Source organism: Rhinolophus sinicus, chromosome 16 (genome assembly GCF_057876585.1).
Source record: "Rhinolophus sinicus isolate RSI-liver-muscle chromosome 16, RSI-T2T, whole genome shotgun sequence".
In the NCBI taxonomy this organism is placed as follows: domain Eukaryota; kingdom Metazoa; phylum Chordata; class Mammalia; order Chiroptera; family Rhinolophidae; genus Rhinolophus; species Rhinolophus sinicus.
The window spans coordinates 20,008,066-20,027,813 of record NC_142516.1 but is presented as its reverse complement, the minus strand read 5'-3'; the positions used below and the strand labels follow the sequence as shown (position 1 = coordinate 20,027,813).

Here is a 19,748-nt window from a genome sequence, read left to right as displayed (position 1 = left end):
CAATCTTTTTAAATAATAAAAGAATGCAGAATACTTTAAAAATTCTGGCAAATCAAGAAAAATCAAATTAATCCAAAATTTTAAATGAAAAAGGATAATGTCTGAATAAGCAGTCAATTCAGAGATGAGACCCACAAACTAAGTAACAAAAAGATGCTCAATCAGACTGATCAGGAATATGCAAAATTAACACAACAATGAAATATAATTTCACACCCTTCACATTACAAAAACTTTTCAAATCTAATAGTATCAAATATTGGCAAAGACTGGAAACAAACCAAGATTTCACTTCACTGCTGATGGGTGTACCTGATATTGACTTCTGAAGAACAAATCTCTAGTGAGTTCATCTCTAGTAGAGTTAAAAAGGCACATACCCTTCAACCTGGCAATTCCACTCCAGGGAAACTTACTCTGGAACAGGGCTATTCAAAGTTAGCAGTAAAATGTTTATCAACAGTCAGCAAAGACATAAGGAACACTTCTTCCTTCACTAGGAAAAGAAATATTAAATATAATCATTAACAATGATACCTGATTTACATTCTGCTGCAAGCTCCCTACTTACAAGAAGTAATCCCTCAGTCCTCAGACCACATTTTGTGTATCACTGTCCTAGAGAAAAACTCTCCCACGGGAGAGACAAACACAAGGACACATGTAAGCAACTGTTCATAGCCACAGGGTCAGTAAAAGCAAAAAAATGGAAACACTCTAAATGTCAGTCAACAGAAAAATGGACAAAGAAATTGAGGCAGGGTCATACAATATTGAAAATAAATAAGAATTACAAGTCACGCGGATCAACATGACAGTATCTAAAAAACTAAGATCGAACAAAGAAAGCAAGTTGCAGAAGGATATGTACAGTATGTAAAGTTTTCAAATGCAATATATGTGTATTGCATGTGATATATACATCACAGGAATGACAACCTCTGAGCAAGAAGGGAAGAGAGGAGGAGGAGGAAAGGGAAGGGGAGAGAAAGGAGAAGAAAAAAAATGTAAAGGGTAATACAGGAGCTTGAATTGCATCTATGTTTATTTCTTAAAAAATAAAATAAAATCGGAGTGGCTGGATGGCTCAGTTGGTTAGAGCGCGAGATCTCAACAACAAGGTTGCTGGTTCAATTCACACATGGGATGGTGGGCTGCGCCCCCTGCAACTAAATATTGAAAACGGCAACTGGACTTGGAGCTGAACTGCGCCCTCCACAACTAGACTGAAAAGCAACAACTTGGAGCAGATGTGCCCTGGAGAGAAACACACTATTCCCCAATAAAATAAATTTTTAAAAAATTAAAATAAAATGAAATGAAAGACTTGAAGCTAACAGCAAAAAACTATTATGTAAATATTTGACAAAGATGGGCTGGACATACGTAAGTGTTGCATTACTCTCTATACTTTTCTTCACACTTGAAATATTTCATTATTTTTAAAAGAATATGTACACCATAATAGATACAACTATATAAAAAGGAAAATACATCAGTAATTTTTCTTCTTTATACTTTCATATTCTTCAAATATTCTTCAGTAAAAAATAATTTTTTTTTTAGAAAAAATAATATACAGAGCAAATATTTTAAAAGAAGCCATAATTCAAGGATAAGGAAAGAAATTTAAATCACAGAATTTTCTTTTTTTTTGGGGGGGGGGAACAGTGTGTTTCTCCAGGTCCCATCAGCTCCAAGTCATTGTCCTTCAATCTAGTTGTGGAGGGCGCAGCACACTGGCCCATGTGGAAATCGAACTGGCAACCCTATTGTTCAGAGCTCACGCTCTAACCAATTGAGCCATCAGGCCACCCCTAAATCACAGAATTTTAAAGCTTAAAAGGAACCTTAAAGAATATGGAAAAACAAAAATAGAACATTTACTGGTGGAAATGCAAAATGGTACAGCCATTTTGGAAGACAGTCTGTTGGATTTTTACGAAACTAAACATCCTCTTACCACACGATCCAGCAATTAATTGCACTCCTTGGTATTTGCCCAAAGGAGCTGAAAACATGTCCACACAAAGACCTGTGCATGGGGGGCTGGCCCGGTGGCTCAGGCGGTTACAGCTCCATGCTCCTAACTCCAAAGGCTGCCGGTTCGATTCCCACATGGGCCAGCGGGCTCTCAACCACAAGGTTGCCAGTTCAGTTCCTCGACTCCCTCAAGGGATGGTGGGCAGCGCCCCCTGCAACTAAGATTGAACACTGGCACCTTGAGCTGAGCTGCCGCTGAGCTCCCAAATGGCTCAGTTGGTTGGAGTGCATTCCCTCAACCACAAAGTTGCCGGTTCGACTCCCGCAAGGGATGGTGGGCTGCGTCCCCGGCAACTAGCAATGGCAACTGGACCTGGAGCTGAGCTGTGCCTTCCACAACTAAGACTGAAAGGACAACAACTTGAAACTGAACGGCACCCTCCAAAACTAAGATTGAAAGGACAACAACTTGACTTGGGGAAAAGGTCTGGAAGTACACATTGTTCCCCAGTAAAGTCCTGTTCCCCTTCCCCAATAAAATCTTTAAAATAAAAAAAAAGACCTGCACATGGATATTTATAATTATTCATAATTGCCAACACTTGGGAGCAACCAAGATGTCCTTCAGTAAGTGAATGGATAAATTGGAGCATACAGACAACGGAATATTATTCAGCGCTAAAAAGAAATGAAATGACATGGAGGAACCTTAAAGACATATTACTAAGTGAAAGAAGCCAATCTGAGAAAGCTACGTACTGTATGATTCCAACTATATGACATTTTGCAAATGGCATAACTATGGAGACAGTAAAAAAAAATCAGTGGTTGCCAGGGAGGAAAGAAGGGGGAGGGATGAACAGGCAAAGTACAGGGGATTTTTTAGGACAGTGAGAACACTCCATATGATATGACAATGGCAGGTGTATGTCATTACACATTCGTTCAAACAAATAGAATATAAAACACCTAGAGTGAACCGTAACATAAACTATGAACTTTGGGTGATTATGATGTGTCGATGTACATTTATTCTTGGTTAAAAATTAAAAAGTACCATTCTGGTGCGTGATGTTGATAATGCAGGAGACTGTGCAACTGTGGGGGGCAAGAGGTACGTGGGAAATCTGTGCCTTCCTCTCGATTTTGTCGTAAACTTAAAACTGCTCTAAAAAAATAAAGTCTTAAAACAAATTTTTAGTCTCAAAGGAATCATATCAACAGCATTGAGGTTCTTAAATCCCAAAGCAAAAACCAATTTCCAGATTAGATTATGTCAACTATTACCTCCATGTAGGGGAAAAAAAATCTACTAAAAAATAAATACATTCATTTACTTTTCATTAAATAATTCTCTAACTCAAATTATTTACCTGTCTTTAGTTTCTCTAGCTCTAAAAAGAAGTAAAAGGCCTTCCCTCTATCTACCCCTAAAGGAAGAAATGACCAACAAAGGTTTAAGGATTTCACTTTGGTGTTATCCACCATTAGCCACTCATTATTTCTGAAAATGTGTAATTATTCCTGAGAAATAAAACTGTCCACATAAATCACTCACTCTCCAGATCTCTCCAAAAAAATACAACTTTGACTTTGAGTTAAGGAGGAAAGGCTATTTTCTCACAGGGTGAGAATAAGGCAAATACCAGTTTTTCACTCACATCATCACTTAAGGGGAAAAAAAACAAAGAAAAAACAATAAATCAGTTTCCTTCGATGTGTCACCTTTCCATGACAAACATCAACCATTTCTTTGAAAGTATGCAAGAAAAACATACACTGTCAAAAAGAATAGGGAAAGGACCATATTTAAGGTACTGAGTATCCCTGTGTGGCACAATTATTCTTTTTTGGCTTGTTTAATTCTATTGTCATAATTTTCTTCATGAGCATGAATAACTTGAATTAAAAAGAGAAAATGGTTTTATTTCAGGGTGGTAAGTTTCAGATTTTTTTAAGGTTGCATAAATTTTCTACAAAGAACATTATTTTTTCTGAATATGAAAGTAAATTTTTTTTTTTTTTTTAAGATTTTATTGGGGAAGGGGAACAGGACTTTATTGGGGAACAGTGTGTACTTCCAGGGCTTTTATCCAAGTCAAGTTGTTGTCCATTCAATCTTAGTTGTGGAGGGTGCCGTTCAGCTTCAAGTTGTTGTCCTTTCAGTCTTAGTTGTGGAAGGCACAGCTCAGCTCCAGGTCCAGTTGCCGTCGCTAGTTGCAGGGGGCACAGCCCACCATCCCTTGCGGGAGTCGAACCGGCAACCTTGCGGTTGAGAGGACTCACTCCAACCAACTGAGCCATCTGGGAGCTCAGCGGCAGCTCAGCTCAAGGTGCCGTGTTCAACCTTAGTTGCAGGGGGCGCTGCCCACTATCCCTTGCGGGACTCGAGGAATCAAACTGGCAACCTCGTGGTTGAGAGCCCACTGGCCCATGTGGGAATCGAACCGGCAGCCTTCAGAGTTAGGAGCACGGAGCTCCAACCGCCTGAGCCGGCCCAGAAAGTAAATTTTAAATTATAAATCAAGTTAGAGTCCTAAATTGGAAGCTGAGATTGAAAGGGAAAGCTGAGAATACCTACACCACTGCTTACTGTATCATAAATCAATTAATAATCCAAAGCTACAGGTTATTTTGAGAAAGATATGTCAAGTAACCAGAGAAGTATACCAGACTATAACAGAATAATAGGAAATATTCTCCCCAATGATACTTACTTTCTTCTGATTCACACATACCATGTTTCCCCGAAAAAAAGACTTAGCCAGACCAACAACTCTTATGCGTCTTTTGGAGCAAAAATTAATATAAGACCCAGTCTTCTAGTACAGTAAAATAAGGCCTGGTCTTATATTACTTTTTGCTCCAAAGACACATTAGAGCTGATTGTCCAGCTAGGTCTTATTTTCGGGGAAACACTGTATGTAAATACATTGCAGTCACCAAATAGTTTCACATGGCCTTTAGAGCCTGAGAAAAATGTTGTGGGGTAGGCACCAATTTGTCTGCATTTATGCGTGAAAAACTGGAGCTCCAGATCTGACTGACTTGCCAAAGGTCACGAAGCTAATAAGACACAGACTTGTAAATTAAACCTAGAAGTGTCTTTACCCTCCAAATACACACTAGAACACAGTACCTCCCTCTAAAGCATATTTTTTGAAGTAGGTCACATTAGCTCCAACTTACAGATGAGGAAACAGAGCTAGAATTCATTCAAAATGTTGACCAAGATTACAAAGGTAGTAAGTGGCAGGACTAGGATTCAAACTGCAGGCAATCCAACTCCAAACCCAATGCTCCTTCTAGTAAGCTAACTTACAGTAAGGTGGAAGCAGAGAAAGTGAGTGGAGAGGATTCTAAGCCTTACTAGACAACTATGTACAACATGACTTGGTACCCTGGCCAGGGTCAATGTTGTCAGGATGGGTCCCTCACTCAATTCATCCCTTCAAGGAGATATGACATGGGCATCTTCAGCCTATCCTATCAAGCACAAAATCAGAAGAGGCTGGTCTGAAGAAAGAATAGCATGAAGGCACAGAGAGAAGCTGGAAGAACTGGATGACTTCCAGTCCTTAGTTCCAAATCCCTCTTAAAGGCCCCTCTTGTTTCCATAAGACTCCCTGATTCTTTATAATAAGTGCCTCATTTTTGCTTAAGCCAGCTTACAGCTGGGTCCAAGTACAAATGGAAGGTCTTTGCCAAGATAAAAAAAAAAAAAGACGTACTTCTATAAAAATATATTAAAAAATACATTTTTTAAAAAGCAGCTAGCACAAGCCTAGGGTGAGTATCAGATCAAAGAGGATTTCTTTCCTAAGATTTTAGCCTCAAGGGACCTTCTCAACCATGCATACTGTCACTCCCCAACAGCCATCCAAATTGCAATAGCTTGTTAAGTGTACCATATGTTCTCCGGGCCCAATTCTTTTGGTCAACCAAGTCCCTCACCTGGAAATACTCTCCCAACCATCTCTTCCTCTCCATACATCCAAATCCTCCCTATTCAAGGTCCAGCCCAAATACTACATGCTCCCCAATTATACATCCCATCCTGGCCCTACAAACTCCCACAGACCTTTTCTACATCTCTCCTGTCACTAGTTACCTTTTGCTGTACATGACGTAACTGCCCAATCTTCCCTTCTCTAGACCTTAAGAGCTCTTTGAGGCGTGACTTGAATCTGACTCCATCTGACTGCCTACTCATTCATTCGCTCCATCCATCATCTCTAGAGCTACCCCGGTTGAGAAACTGATATAATCTCTTCACATCCCAGCACTTAACTCAGTGCCTTGCATACAGTAGTTGCTCAATTACCTGTTGAATGTATGAAATATTATTATACTTCCTCTGCATTAGAAAAGATGTTTAGAAGTTTATACAGCTAACATCTATAGCAAGGAAAAGGAGGGGATTGGTGGCAATTTGTAACACCTGACATCAGAATCTCTTGGAAAAGGGACTGTTTGTTTTTCTAATATCATGACAAATGCATAGGATTTTTTTAGACAAAGAAGAGGAGAAAGAAGAGGATGAAAGAAATTCCAAAAGGTCTAATTGTGTGGCAGAACTGTTCTGCTCCAAATCAGGAGAGTTCAGTAGTTATTGCAGAGAGAAGGAAAGCAGGGGAAAAAGATAGGGAGGACAAACCAGCAAAAGGGAGGAAAATCAAGGCCCTACAGCAGGGCCTTTCTTTCTCCATGACTCACACATCTTCAATAGTTAACTAAATTCCTGAAATGCTTGGGGAAAGAGGATGCGTTTATGCGCATACCAGTGAAACAGGTGGGTTTCATGTCCAAGCTGACCTAGATGGAACCAAAACACCATTTTCAGAAATGGGAGCCCAGAAGCTAAGAAACATGTAAGTAGACTAAATTATAGAAAATTCACAAAAAATTGGATGTGATGGAGGGGAGGATGAATACCTATGAGCTTTGACAATCTGCAATTAGGAGTTTGAGGCTGAAACTATGATGAATAAAGAAGCTCCTAGCTAACATCTAGGTTTTGCATATAAGACTCATTTCTGGCAGATAAATCCTGCGAATTATAAATCTAACCAGGTACTACTCGGTAGTTCAAGTCCACGTATTTATTGATTCTTCTATAACATTTCAATTCACTGAACGCCACTCTAATACTTGACAAAATCCAAATGAGGCCAGCAGGGTAGTTCTTCAGGAATTAATGTTTAGAACTGTGATCTCTTTTCCTTAGTTTTTAAATAGCCTTACCCCCACACACACCTTTTAAAAAGGAACTCCTTAAATACAAACGGACTTAAAAGGAGAATGTCAGGAACTCTACCAGTAAACACGCGTATAATAAGTCAGAGATGTGGAGAAGATCCATTCCCAGAAAGAGACAACCATCATGGTTCTTATGGGAGTTGCCTCCTTCCAGCCAGGGCAGCCCTAGGGGATGGCAAGTAAGAATCTTTGCAGGAAATGAGATCCTAAGCCAGAGGTTCCTGCTAACACAGTCCCTAGCTGGTACCACCCAAAATTATGGCAATCAGGCCATCTTCCTATCACCTAGCCCATCAGTCTTACCTCCAGGGCCCAGGCAGAAAGTCCAATATGGAAACCTCTGCATCAGGATGCACTAGATTCTGAGCAGAGAAGGGGAGTCTTTCTTCTCCTGACACTTCAGAAGTCCTGCACATACGCATATGATGTCAGGCTACTTTAAGCCCCGCCCACCCACCCCGCACCAACCAACCAACCCAGCACAGTCCATACATAGCAAGACTACTCCTCCCTGCTCACACACTCCTTTCCCTATTGCCCCTCTTCCCCCCCGAACACACACACACACACACACACACACACACACACACACAGGGAGGGAAGTCATAGGGTTAGTTTGGCAGGCTTGGGCCAAGTAAGGAGACAGGAGCCCTCATCTGTACCCTAGATTTAATGAAAAGACTCCAGATGTACTGAGGCCTACAAACACTCCCACCTCCCAAAGAGGCCCTTTCCTCCAGAGACAGGAGCTGGCAGATACCCAGTTAGAAATCAGTGTTAGTAAACTGATGAGCAGAAAGATTAGCTTATGAAAGCAGGCTTAGAGGAGATAATATATACCATGCAAGAGTTCAGACTGCATAAAAGTCAAGTGTATGATAGTTAACATCCACCCAAAGCAGCCATTGACTTAGGACAATGCTCATTTTGATGTGTGAACTCTAGAATGTTCTTAATTTAAGTCACTATTTAAATTCCAGCATTTGTGGTTTGACCTTCTTGCCTTCGGTACATCATAAGACATTAACGCATCTGTCACAGGCCCATAAGCTCTAAGAAAGAATCTAAGAGCGAATAAACAATGTCCTCATTTCTCTTCTAAACAATTCTAAACAATTCCTCCAATCTCCCAATTTTCCATTTCTCTATGATGGAATGAATACATGTGAAATAGCAAAAGCTGTTCTAAAGTTGAACTTTGGTCTATAAAATATTCCATTCATCCCATCCCTCAAAATTCCACCTAAATGGATTAAAACATCATACACAATATACATACGAAAAATTGTAGCATGCACTGGGGGGAAAGGGTCCCAATAGTTAAATTAGAAAGACAGACAAAATTCACCTTTGAATTGAAGCTACAAAATCTCAGGTATTCACTGGATACCGAGCTCGTGATATCTGAGAATTACAATCTGAACTTACTGAGTTTCAATCAAAGGACCATCCAATATCATTCAAGAATGAAATTGACACCATACTCTTGTTCAGCCTCAGAATGAAGTGGAATTAAGTGGCTTTTCCATCACTGTGCATGTCAAAATGGCAGAATTAGGACTATCCAGTTACTAGGATAATGCATCTCTCGAAACCTCTTTCCACAAATGAAACAATGAACTTCATGACAACATTCCTGGAGCATATAAAACCATTTTCTGTGGCTGCTGCAGACAACACTACTTGTAAACTACCAGTCTTATCCTTGTGCGCACTGCTAAGTAATGTCTTCAAGTTTTCTTTTTTCTCTCTTGCTAATGTTTTAAATTTGTTTACATAATGACAGGGAACAGAGGCTTCAGGCCTCTACAAACTTTAACATGAAATGAACTTCACTGATTCTCTCAGGATGGCTACAGAGAAAAATCCATGAAGATCTTGAGGGGAAAGTGCTGCTTTATAACCCAGGCATTTTAAATGCTACTACAAAAAAAACGTACACAGCCTGAGAAACTAAATCTACTAACCTCTACAATCAATGTGATACATGGTTTATCCAGTCGTGACAAAACTCCTCTGGACCACCAATGGTGTGTTCATCCACTCGTACATATGCAACTGTATAAAGAATCTATTGTTTAGAACACCAGGAAAAAAAAACAATTAAAAGATTTATACTCATAGCTACCATTTTATTTTTCAAAAGCACTTTTCATTTCTATGCTAAGATCTCCTAATTTGATGCCCCACTTTGCAAATTCAGAATGAGGGGAAAAAATTATAGTGAAATTGGAGAAAGAGTAAGGAATGTGTTCATGAATAAAATTTACTGTGTAAAAGTAATATGCTAATACAGAAAAAAATACACTGGTAATTATTCACTAACAACTAAAAAACTCTAACACCAATACAACATATGCTTTATCATATATGTACATATGTACATAAACATATAAAACCTTACATAAAATTGAAAGAAAGTATCTGAATTATACAATAGTTTTACAAGTATATCAGTAGATGAGTACACATGTTTAGCACATTACAACTGAGAATGTACATGGTTAATAGTCATAACCCGGGGACCCTTTGCCCTTTCTCCGCACTCCTGAGCCTTTTCCCTGATTCGTCGTCTTCTCACGGCTGTCCTCTGGACAATCTGTCCATTCCCATGACTCCACCCTCATCCCCACACTCTCCCAAGCTTCAGAACCAAAGTTCTCACACACCTGTAATCCACATGCCTCACACCATGACAAGTTCTTAACGTGCGTTCTTTTCCCATTCTTATAACAACCGTGTAAAACAGGTTTTGTTATTATTCCATTTTACAGATGAGAAAACCAAGGCCCAGAAGTTAGGTCCCTTGTTCAGGATATTAACTAAAAGGTGGCAGAGCCAGGATTCAAAACCAGCTCTGATTTCAATGCCAGAGGTTTTAGCCACTATTCAAAACAGACTCCCTAAACAACTCAACCTGAGTGCCTCAATAATTCCATTCATTCATTCAACAAACAATTTATTTGTTGAACATAAACCTGTTCTCCCTTTTTTCCCTATATCCTCTATTTCCCTATATCCACACCCTCCATCATCCTAATCTCTTAGGTAGATTCTTGGAATCATCTCTAACTCCTCCCTCTCTTGAATAAGCCTCATCTATTTGGTCAATAATTTCTGCCTATTTTAGGGATTCTAGATTATATTACCTCCTTGCCTAATACACTTCCACTGTCCCAATTCAGACCCTAAACTTCTTTTTCCTAGCCACTGTGATACCCTCCTAATTAGTCTTGCTGCTCTCCTTGTAATCAGTTACCCCACTGCCACCTATTATCCTTATAAAACGTATCTATTCATGTCACACCCCCAGCTGAAAAGCCTCTGACGGTTCTCTACCGTTCTCTACCGTCTACAGAACAGGGTCCAAGTGAGGAGTTTTGGCTCTCCTATACAAGCTGGTCGCCACCTACCTTCCAAGCTTCATCTACTGCCCACCCCCACTAAAAATCAGAATTTATGTAGAGCTTCATTGTTTATACAGTGCATTTTCACAGACATTAATCCTAACCACTCTATGAGCATTTCTTACTCCAATTGTATGATAAAGAAACTGAGATTTACAAAGATAAGGTAATTTGCCCAAGATCCCAAATAGTAAAAGGCAGAAAGGGCCAAGTCTCAACTGTACCTGAAACTAATATAAAATAATATTGAGTGTCAACTATAATTAAAAATATACATGTATAGACACAGAATATAAAGCACAGCATAGGGCTAGTGAGGGGTATTGGAATAGCCGTGTACAGTGTCAGAGGGGTAGTGGGCTTGGTGGGATTGTCACTGTGTGCGGGGTGTAAACGTCTAATCATTATGTGGCTTTGTATACCTGAACCTAACAAAAAAATAAAATAATAAAGTACATTTTATCCAAAGAAGAAAAGAAAAGAGCCAAGTCTCAAACTCCAAACCTCATCCTCTTCCCCAGTACTTCAAGCAGCCATAGCACCCCCCACTCCAGCATATCAGACTTACGGACACTTTCTCTGAAAATACACATTTTTCAACCTCTGTCTTTGCTCAAGCCATTCCCTCAGCCTGGAATGCTTTCTCACTTTTTGATATTTTCAAAGAACTGTACTAGGCATTTTTCACATCAAGCTTCATATCTGTTACTTATATTTATATATAAACTTGTCTTTACATTGAATTCTAAGCCCTGTGAGGACGGGAGCATAAGTTAGTCACTCAATTTTTAAAGTCTGCTTATGGAATTGATAAATGTGTGGGGGAAACAAGCCATATAAGATGGCAAGTATCAAGGTAGAGACTGGCCAGACCTGAAACCAGAGATGAGCAACTTGGATCAAACCATCTGAGCAGACTGGCAGTGTCTACGATTTTAACATCTATCTTCTGAACAAGGTCGAATGCCCCGGTGCCAACTGTTCTCACGGACACTGGCCTTTAATAAATATTACAGTTTACTGAAAGCATAATTCAAAACAGAATGGGATAGAAGTGAAAAATAAGAAGTTGATTTCTTTAAAAAACAGAAATATCATTATTTTCCATTTTAACCTATTTGGTTAAGCAACCAAAATGTAAATGATACAAAGATCAACTCAGTTGCATGTATGGCTGTCATTAAAGCAACCATCTCTCTGGGGCTATTTCAGTATGCCCACAGAATGATATTCGCCTACACAGCTTTCCATGTCTCATCCTCTAAAAGAGCCAGTAGGCTTCCTGGCACAGCAGACTCTCAGAATGGTATTTGACATGTTGATTATCTGGCCAACTTTTGCAAGCAAAGTTTCCTATGGCTATGTCCAATCGCCAAACTGAATAGTGTCAGTGTGCTTTAAGATTACAGGCTGTTACTCCTTCGTGAGTTCTTTTTTTTTTTTTTTTTTTTTTTAATTGGGGAAGGGGAACAGGACTGGGGAACAGTGTGTATTTCCAGGACTTTTTTCCAAGTCAGTTTGTCCTTTCAATCTTAGTTGTCAGTCTTAGTTGTGAAGGGTGCCGTTCAGCTTCGAGTTGCTGTCCTTTCAGTCTTAGTTGTGGAAGGCGCAGCTCAGTTCCAGGTCCAGTTACCATTGCTAGTTGCAGGGGGCGCAGCCTACCATCCGTTGCAGGAGTCAAACTGGCAACCTTGTGGTTGAGAGGATGCGCTCCAACCAACTGAGCCATCCAGCTCAGCGGCAGCTCAGCGGCAGCTCAGCTCAAGGTGCCATGTTCAATTTTAGTTGCAGGGGGCAGAGCCCACCATCGGAATTGAACTGGCAACCTCGTGGTTGAGAGCCCACTGGCCCATGTGGGAATCGAACCGGCAGCCTTCGGAGTTGTCTTCGGAGTTAGGAGCATGGAGCTCTAACCACCTGAGCCACTGAGCCAACCATTCATGGGTTGTCTTTAGCCCAGGGAAGATCAGATACTAAGGAGGCCTTACAGTTATAAAGCCCAGAATATGAAACCACTAAACAGCTGACCAGGTGAAAAGTTTCAAATGCTTTCTTCCCTCTGTCAGAAATCTCGCTACCCACTGCTAAAATATACTCATAATGTCAACTTTTCCATGAACTGGCAGAGGATAATATTAGAAGAAAAACTAACCCACATGCCCTGCACTGAATTTCATTTCACTCCAAACAATTATATCACCCTAAATACAAAGAAAAGAAAACAAACAAACAAAAAACTACAGACGATGACCTTAAGTAATTTACAGATTAGATTTCAAAACTGCCTTTAACAGTCAGAACTAACTGTTCTCTATTTCGGCATCTTACCCAAAAATCTACTATGTTCTATTCAATGTAACATCTGAATATTGCCAAATTTTATACACTTACAGGACATTTCTTCTAGAAGCTAGCAAGACACAGTGGGAAAAAAAGCCATGTTGACTTGTTATAAACAGTTTATTTTCCCTTTCAGAGAGAGTAAAGAGTGGTAGAGCAGAATTATCAAACTTTGGAATCAGAGACCCTAACTCTATAATATGAGGGAAGCCCCAACACTGAGACAATAGTACCAAATTCACAGGGAACCCTGGTGTAAGGACTCAATCAGTTAATATGTACCTTTAAAGTGATTAGAACACATGGTTAAGGCTTCAACAAAATTAACTTTACTATTATTCTATTATAATCACTTGGCTCAAAGTAACAATTGCATGGTATTTGTGAAAACATTAGAACAAATCCCAAATTCAAGATTATCCTGCTTACCTTTTGCCAACTCTCATACATCAATGCTACTATTCCAAAAATAAATTAATAAAATTAAAATAACTAAATAAAAATAAAATACAACCCTAATAGTCCATTCTGCTTCTCAGGAGCTCCTACGAAGCATGTTGGCAGATACAACTGAAAGCACCCATAGATTTAATTTAAATTTATGACATGTGTATCACTTCAATGTAAAGGTAAAAAAGTGTTCATTTGAAATCTATGGAAACAGTGTTACCAGCTATACATCTCTAAATAAAGACCTGGGAACCATAGATGATAATATTACTTTAGTATTATCTATATCATATAATCATACATTTGGTTCCTTACATATCTGTTTACACGTATTCTTCCTCTTTTCTTCTCAAAAGTATTACAATTCATTGGTGTTTCTTTTGTACCCCACAGCAATGACAAACACCAGTCAAATAGTTGGGTTAAAGTAACATTTGGCAGAGAACTTAGCAGAGCATCAGACTTGATCTTTTAATCAGCATGACCAACTGACTAGGGCACACAGGTAAGTTGGCCTAACAGCTGGTTCTGAGTGCACATTGGAGCCTGAAGACACCGGGGATCCAACTCCAACTCTACCACTTGCTCGCTGCAGGACCTTGGGAGTCTAAAATGCCTGTTTCCCATTCCAGAAAACAGGAATAATTTTACCTACCTGTTAGGATTGTTTTGACAAATAAAAGAATACATACGAAGCACTTAAAACAATGCTAGTGCTGAAATATTTAGGGGAAGTGTACTGATGTTTTCAATTTACTTTGAAATGCATCAAAAAAATGGATTGAGTACATCCACTGAAATGTACATTTAAATATAGTTAAAATGATACATTGTTATGTGTATTTTACCACAATCTTTTAAAAATAAAAAATAATTAAAATAAAAATTATAAACATGGATTAAAAAATGGACAAATATGTGATAAAGCTAGTGAAATACCAAAAGCAGAATCTAAGTAGTGGGTATATGAATGCTCATTTTCAACTTCTGTTTTTGAAGCTTTTCACAAAAAAATATTAGAGAAAAAACAATGCTGTTATCTAGTAGTTTGCTTTTATTATCATCTATTAGTCAGAAATAATAGCCAGCTAATAACCATCTATTAGTCAGAAATAATATTCAGATACTTCACTCTTTTTATGGCAGAATTTTAAAAAGCACCTTTTTGCCAGCCATTTATCCTTTTATTATAGCCATTCTGAAACTAAACATGGTTTATTTGAAACTTCTTAGCATACGTAATGTGTGTGTGTGTGTGTGTGTGTGTGTGTGATTCAAGTTAAATTATTCTAAGGTACCAATTGCCAAGTACTTAATCTTTCCTGAAACAATACAGAAACCAAGTCAACAGATTATCTGTGGTGGATGATTGATAATTTGACCAAACAAAACAATGGAAAAGCAAGGATTGGAACAATTTGTTCCTAACTTTTCCAGTAGCTGCTAAAGCCAGGAAATTCCTTAACAAGAAGTATTACCAGCACTTTTCACAGGTAGCTAATGTACAGGAACACACTGCATATAAGTATATACAAATATGTCAGCCACTTTAAAATGATATTCAATTCTTCCTCTAGTTTTTTTCACCATTCTAACTGGTGGTTCAGATTTAACATGTTTAGTGGTACAACAGGAATTCAGATGTCACACAGTATAAAAATTTAACTTTCAGACCACCTCACCTCCACTGGGATGGTACTATCAAAAATACAGAAAATAAAGTGTTGGTGAGGATGTGGAAAAATTGGAACCCTAGTGTACTGTTGGTGGGAACATAAAATGGTATAGCCACTGTGGAAAACAGAATGGCAGTTCCTCAAAAAATTAAAATAGAATTTTGAGCTAACAATCCCACTTCTGGGTATATATCCAAAAGAACTGGAAGCAGGGCCTCAAAGAGCTATTTGTAAACCACGTTCACTGCGGCATTATTCACGATAGCTAACATATACAACTAACGTAAGTGACCATCGACAGATGAAATGGATGAGAAAATGTGACATATACTTACAATGGAGTATTATTCAGCCTCAGAAAGGAAGGAAAAGCCTCAGAAAGGAAGGAAAATCCTCATGTGTGCTACAATATGGATGAACCTTGAGGACTTTATGGTAAGTGAAATAAGCCAGTCACAAAAAGACAAATCCTGTATGATTCCACTTATATGAGATACCCAGGACAGCCAAAATCATAGACACACGGAGAATGGTGGTTGCCAGGGGCTGGGAGCTGGGGGGAATAGGGAATTAGGGTCTCATGGATACAGACTTTCAATTTTGCAAGATGAAGAGTTCTGGAGATGGATGGTGGTGATGGCTGCACAACAATATGAATGTACTCAATACCCTGTACACTTAAAAATGGTTATGATGGTAAAGTTTGTTATGTGTATTTTACCACAACAACAAAAAATAGAAGGAAACAATTAAGGGAACTGATCTCCCCAGAAGGCCTGGTGGTGCTCCAGACAAACAACACTGTGACTATCAACCCAAGCCTACCTCTTAACCACACCGTGACACCTTGTCTCCTCAGACTCTCCATCCTGCCCAGGGTCACACCAATCGTTTATTTCAGCTTCAAAATGAGCAAACATTATTCTTGCTACACCAGGTTAGTGTTAAAACAGCAAAGAATTGATTAATCTCTCCAATCCCTCCCTGCCTCCTCTTTAAAACAAGGCTAATTCCTCCCTACCTTTCTCATAAGGTTGTTTGTTATGAGGGCAAAAGTGAGATCATGCACATTAAAGTACCTTTAAACTGCCAAGCACCAAAGAAATAGAAATTATGTGTATAACTATTTTCATATGGAAAATTCAAAAGGGGTTGTAACAACAGCAACTGCAACAAAGCTTGGGACACCTCACCCATGCTTCATTCCATTTAAAACTCGTATTATCCCTAAATAACACCTATCTTGTTTTTGTCATAAACTGAGGGCGGCATTAAGGAAACAAACAACAACAAAAAGAAAAAAAACCTCAACCTTAAGCATTTCATCTAACCACCCCAAACACAATCAGAAATTGTCTTACACGTCCTAGGAAAACTGAATTTTTATGACCCCAACGAGGGCCGGCGACGCCCTGGGACTACACTTCCCACAAAGCATCGAGGCCAACCCGGGAGGCGGGCGGGGCGGCTTGGGATTCAGGGTGACCACCGATCTCCCCGAACGTGGGTCGTCGTTCCCTGGAAAATTGCAACGTTTAAGGTCCAGTGTGCACTGGCTCTCCTTTCCGAAAGCACTGTCACCCTGTGGTTTCTCCTGCGACTAGCGACGCGACCTCTGCCCTCCCGTCCTTCCTGGTCCACCTAAGGGTCAACGCCTATTTTTGACCTTTCCACTAATTTCTGGTGGTGTCACAGAAAGGCACCTTCTCCCCCTCCCCGAAAGCTCCATTTCTGTAACTCGCCCAACAGTTGGGATCCGGGGTCAGACGGGATGGGAAGACACTGCTCGCCACCCTAATGTTCGGGCCAGTCCACCAGCCCAGGCACTGCGGGCAGGGGGCTGGGCTCCCCCTACCCCTGAGCCCGGGGGATCGCGGGCAGAGGTGGCTCCGCCCGGGGCTCCGGTTTCAATTTCGCAACGTGACGGTGCAAACCTGAGGCCTACAAACGCCGGCGGTGGCGTCCGGCGCCCCGCCCGCCCGCCAGGCCCGAGCGCCCCAGCCCCCCGCACGCCGCGGCCACCGCCCGCCCACCCGGCCCGGCGCCCCGCGGGCGGCAGCGCGCCCCAGCCCTCCCGCCCCGCCGCCCCCGGCCGCCGCCCCCGGCCCTGCGCAGCGCCGGCTTCGGCTCGCGGCCGCAGGCTCGCCGTGGCACTTACTCAGCTCGTCCTGGGAGGCGGAGGCGGCGGCCGCAGCCATGTTGCGCCGGGTAGGGAGGGAGGGGCCGGAGGAGGGAGGGCGCGGACGGACGGCGCTGGGGGCTCGCTGCTCGCGGTGCGGCAGGGGCCCGGAGCCGCCTCTGGTCGCTCAGCGCGACCCGCGCGGCGCCCACGAGGCCCGCCCGCCACTGCTGCCGCCGCCTGCGTCCTCCTCGCTGCACGCCTCTCTCTCTCTCTCTCTCTCTCGCGGTCCCCCGCGAGGTCGCGACTTGGGCGCTCCCGCAGCCTCGCGCCTCTGCGGAGCCGCCGCCGTCTGTCGGCCGAGTTCGGGTGCGCCCGGCCCGCGCGGCGGCTCTGCGGCTTCGCGCCGCGCTCGTCCAACTCACGCCGGTTTTATATTTAGAAAGAGCTGAGCCATCCTCCCAGCGGCCCCCCCGCCGGGCCCCTCGCGCGCCCGCCCGCCCTCGCTCGCTCGCGGCTCGTCCTGCCCACCTGCCGCCGCCCGCCCAGCGAACGGGAGCCGGCCCGCGAGCGCTCCCCGCGCGGACCGGGCACGCGGCGGCCTGCACAGGAGGCCTGGCCTAGCCGCCCTGGGGCTCCGGCGCAGCCTGCAGTGACTCCTGCGCGGGGCGGACGCACGGGCCTCTGACCTGAGTCCGAGCCGTTCTCCATGCCGGGGATGCTGCGCTCGGCACCGCGCGGTGGGCGCCCAGAAGGAAGGCGTTCGGCGGACACGGCCCCGAGAAGCCACGCGCTGCAGTCCGCGAGGGGCTCGACCAAGCTAGCCCGGGCTGCCCCGGCTGGGGGAGATCCTCGAGGCGGGGCCGAAGCTCCCTTTTGAAAGGTCTGTGGCTGTCACATTGGCTGGTCCCGACCTGAAGAAACACGCCTGTCCAAAGGAAGAGACGTGGACTCGGAAAAGTAGAGCCGGGTTCGGAGTCGGAGGGAGGAAGCCCCGCCCTGCGCCTCCCGCCGAACTTCTCGGCCCCAGCGCTGACTCAGTCCGGGGCGAGCCCGGGCGCCGCGGACCGCCCCGGACCAGGCTCCCTGGACTCCTTTTCTTAAACGGGGTGATAAAGTATAGGTTTCTGATGCTGATAGAAACTAGGACTACCGAGTGAAGGAAAATCACTAAGCCCTACTAAGTTAAATGAACCAAGATTTTTCAAGCTCAAACTCAAATATATATGCTTCTGTGAGCTATGTTTTAATTGTTTTTATTCTAATACCAACGTTCTTTTTGGTGACCCAAGTGATTTACTTTGACTATACCTATTTTCACTTTATTCCTTCAGTTTGTCCGTGAGGTCAAAACGTGAAAAACACTTGCAAAATGGAATTCAAATTAAGGGGTTGTGGAATTGCTGTGCTTTAAGTGATGATACTGTCGTAAAAAAATTAAGTACAAGATCAGATAGGTTTTTCTTCTGCATAAAAGGAAATCAAGATCCTAAGTGGGTTATAATTAAATTTGTTCCTAACAGTGGAAATCTATAAAGCCCTAGTTAATGTCTTGAAAAATGAATGTCATTCCAGATATAACGTAGGCACGTACAAGGTAAAAACATCTTTATTTCCTTTATTGCTTTTATTATAGAATTATACGTGATCTTTGTAAAAAAAAAATTCAATGATTCGGAATATCATAAAATTATAAATGAAAGACCTTCCCCCACTCCCCAGAGAAAACTACAGTTAACAGGTACAGTTGAGTGCACATTCTCCAAGGCTTGTCTCTGCACACATACTCCTATGTGCAGTCCCAATACGACTAGGATGGGGAGGGGATTTGCAATCACTGTGAAGTTAGGCATCAGTGTTTATCCCCCATAAACATTCTTTCGTGTTAATTCAAAAAGCGCTACACAACACTTTGTTAATGACTTCATAGTACATTAAGTTAACCAATCCCTTTTTTGAAGACATTTTTCCACTGAAGACGAAATGAATGCACAATCAACTGTTTGCAAAGAATATACACTATACTGAAGTGTGTAAAGGAAATGTTGTCCCCTACCTCCCTACCCACCATTCCCTCAACCCTAGAAATAATCCAGTAACAGTAGTGCATACAACCTTTTCTGACCATTTCTATGAATATATAAAGTGGCTGCACCACGGGCTGATTCCGAGAGACTTCGACTTCGCATAATCTAAAACCATCCCCCAAAAATATAGAATCTAAATTTTAAACCAAAAAAATAAAAACGAGTTTTTTAGACAATTTTAACTTGCAGACAAAACCAGTTAGCAACTCATAAGTTCCTCCTATATAGAAATTTGAGTCCACCTGTGTGCAAATCACAGATGTGTATACACAGATTTTTGTTTGTTTTAACAAAAATGGAATCATACTACATACATTATGTAACCTTATCTTTTCACCAAACACTATATCACAGGTGTCCTTCCATATCAGTGATGATAATAATAGCTAATACTAATGCACCAGGCACTGTTTAAAGTGTTGTACAT

General features: G+C 41.8%; 1 protein-coding gene across 4 annotated transcripts in view; it reads right to left on the bottom strand.

The window, feature by feature from the left end:
• The window catches only part of ECPAS (Ecm29 proteasome adaptor and scaffold), a 100,633-nt gene extending 82,377 nt beyond the window's left edge, over positions 1–18,256 (bottom strand). Inside the window, exons 1-2 of one of the 4 annotated variants that reach the window (XM_074330823.2) lie at positions 17,924–18,214; positions 9,210–9,313 (exon numbers count right to left, since the gene is read on the bottom strand). In XM_074330823.2, the coding sequence (XP_074186924.1) occupies positions 9,210–9,231 (22 nt within the window). In that variant the 5' untranslated portion in view covers positions 9,232–9,313; positions 17,924–18,214. Of the gene's footprint in view, positions 1–9,209; positions 9,314–17,273; positions 17,413–17,923 lie in introns of those variants that run through there. The other 3 variants (XM_074330822.2, XM_019749528.3, XM_074330821.2) reach the window with 3 other exon arrangements.
• Between the last annotated feature and the right edge of the window lie 1,492 nt (positions 18,257–19,748).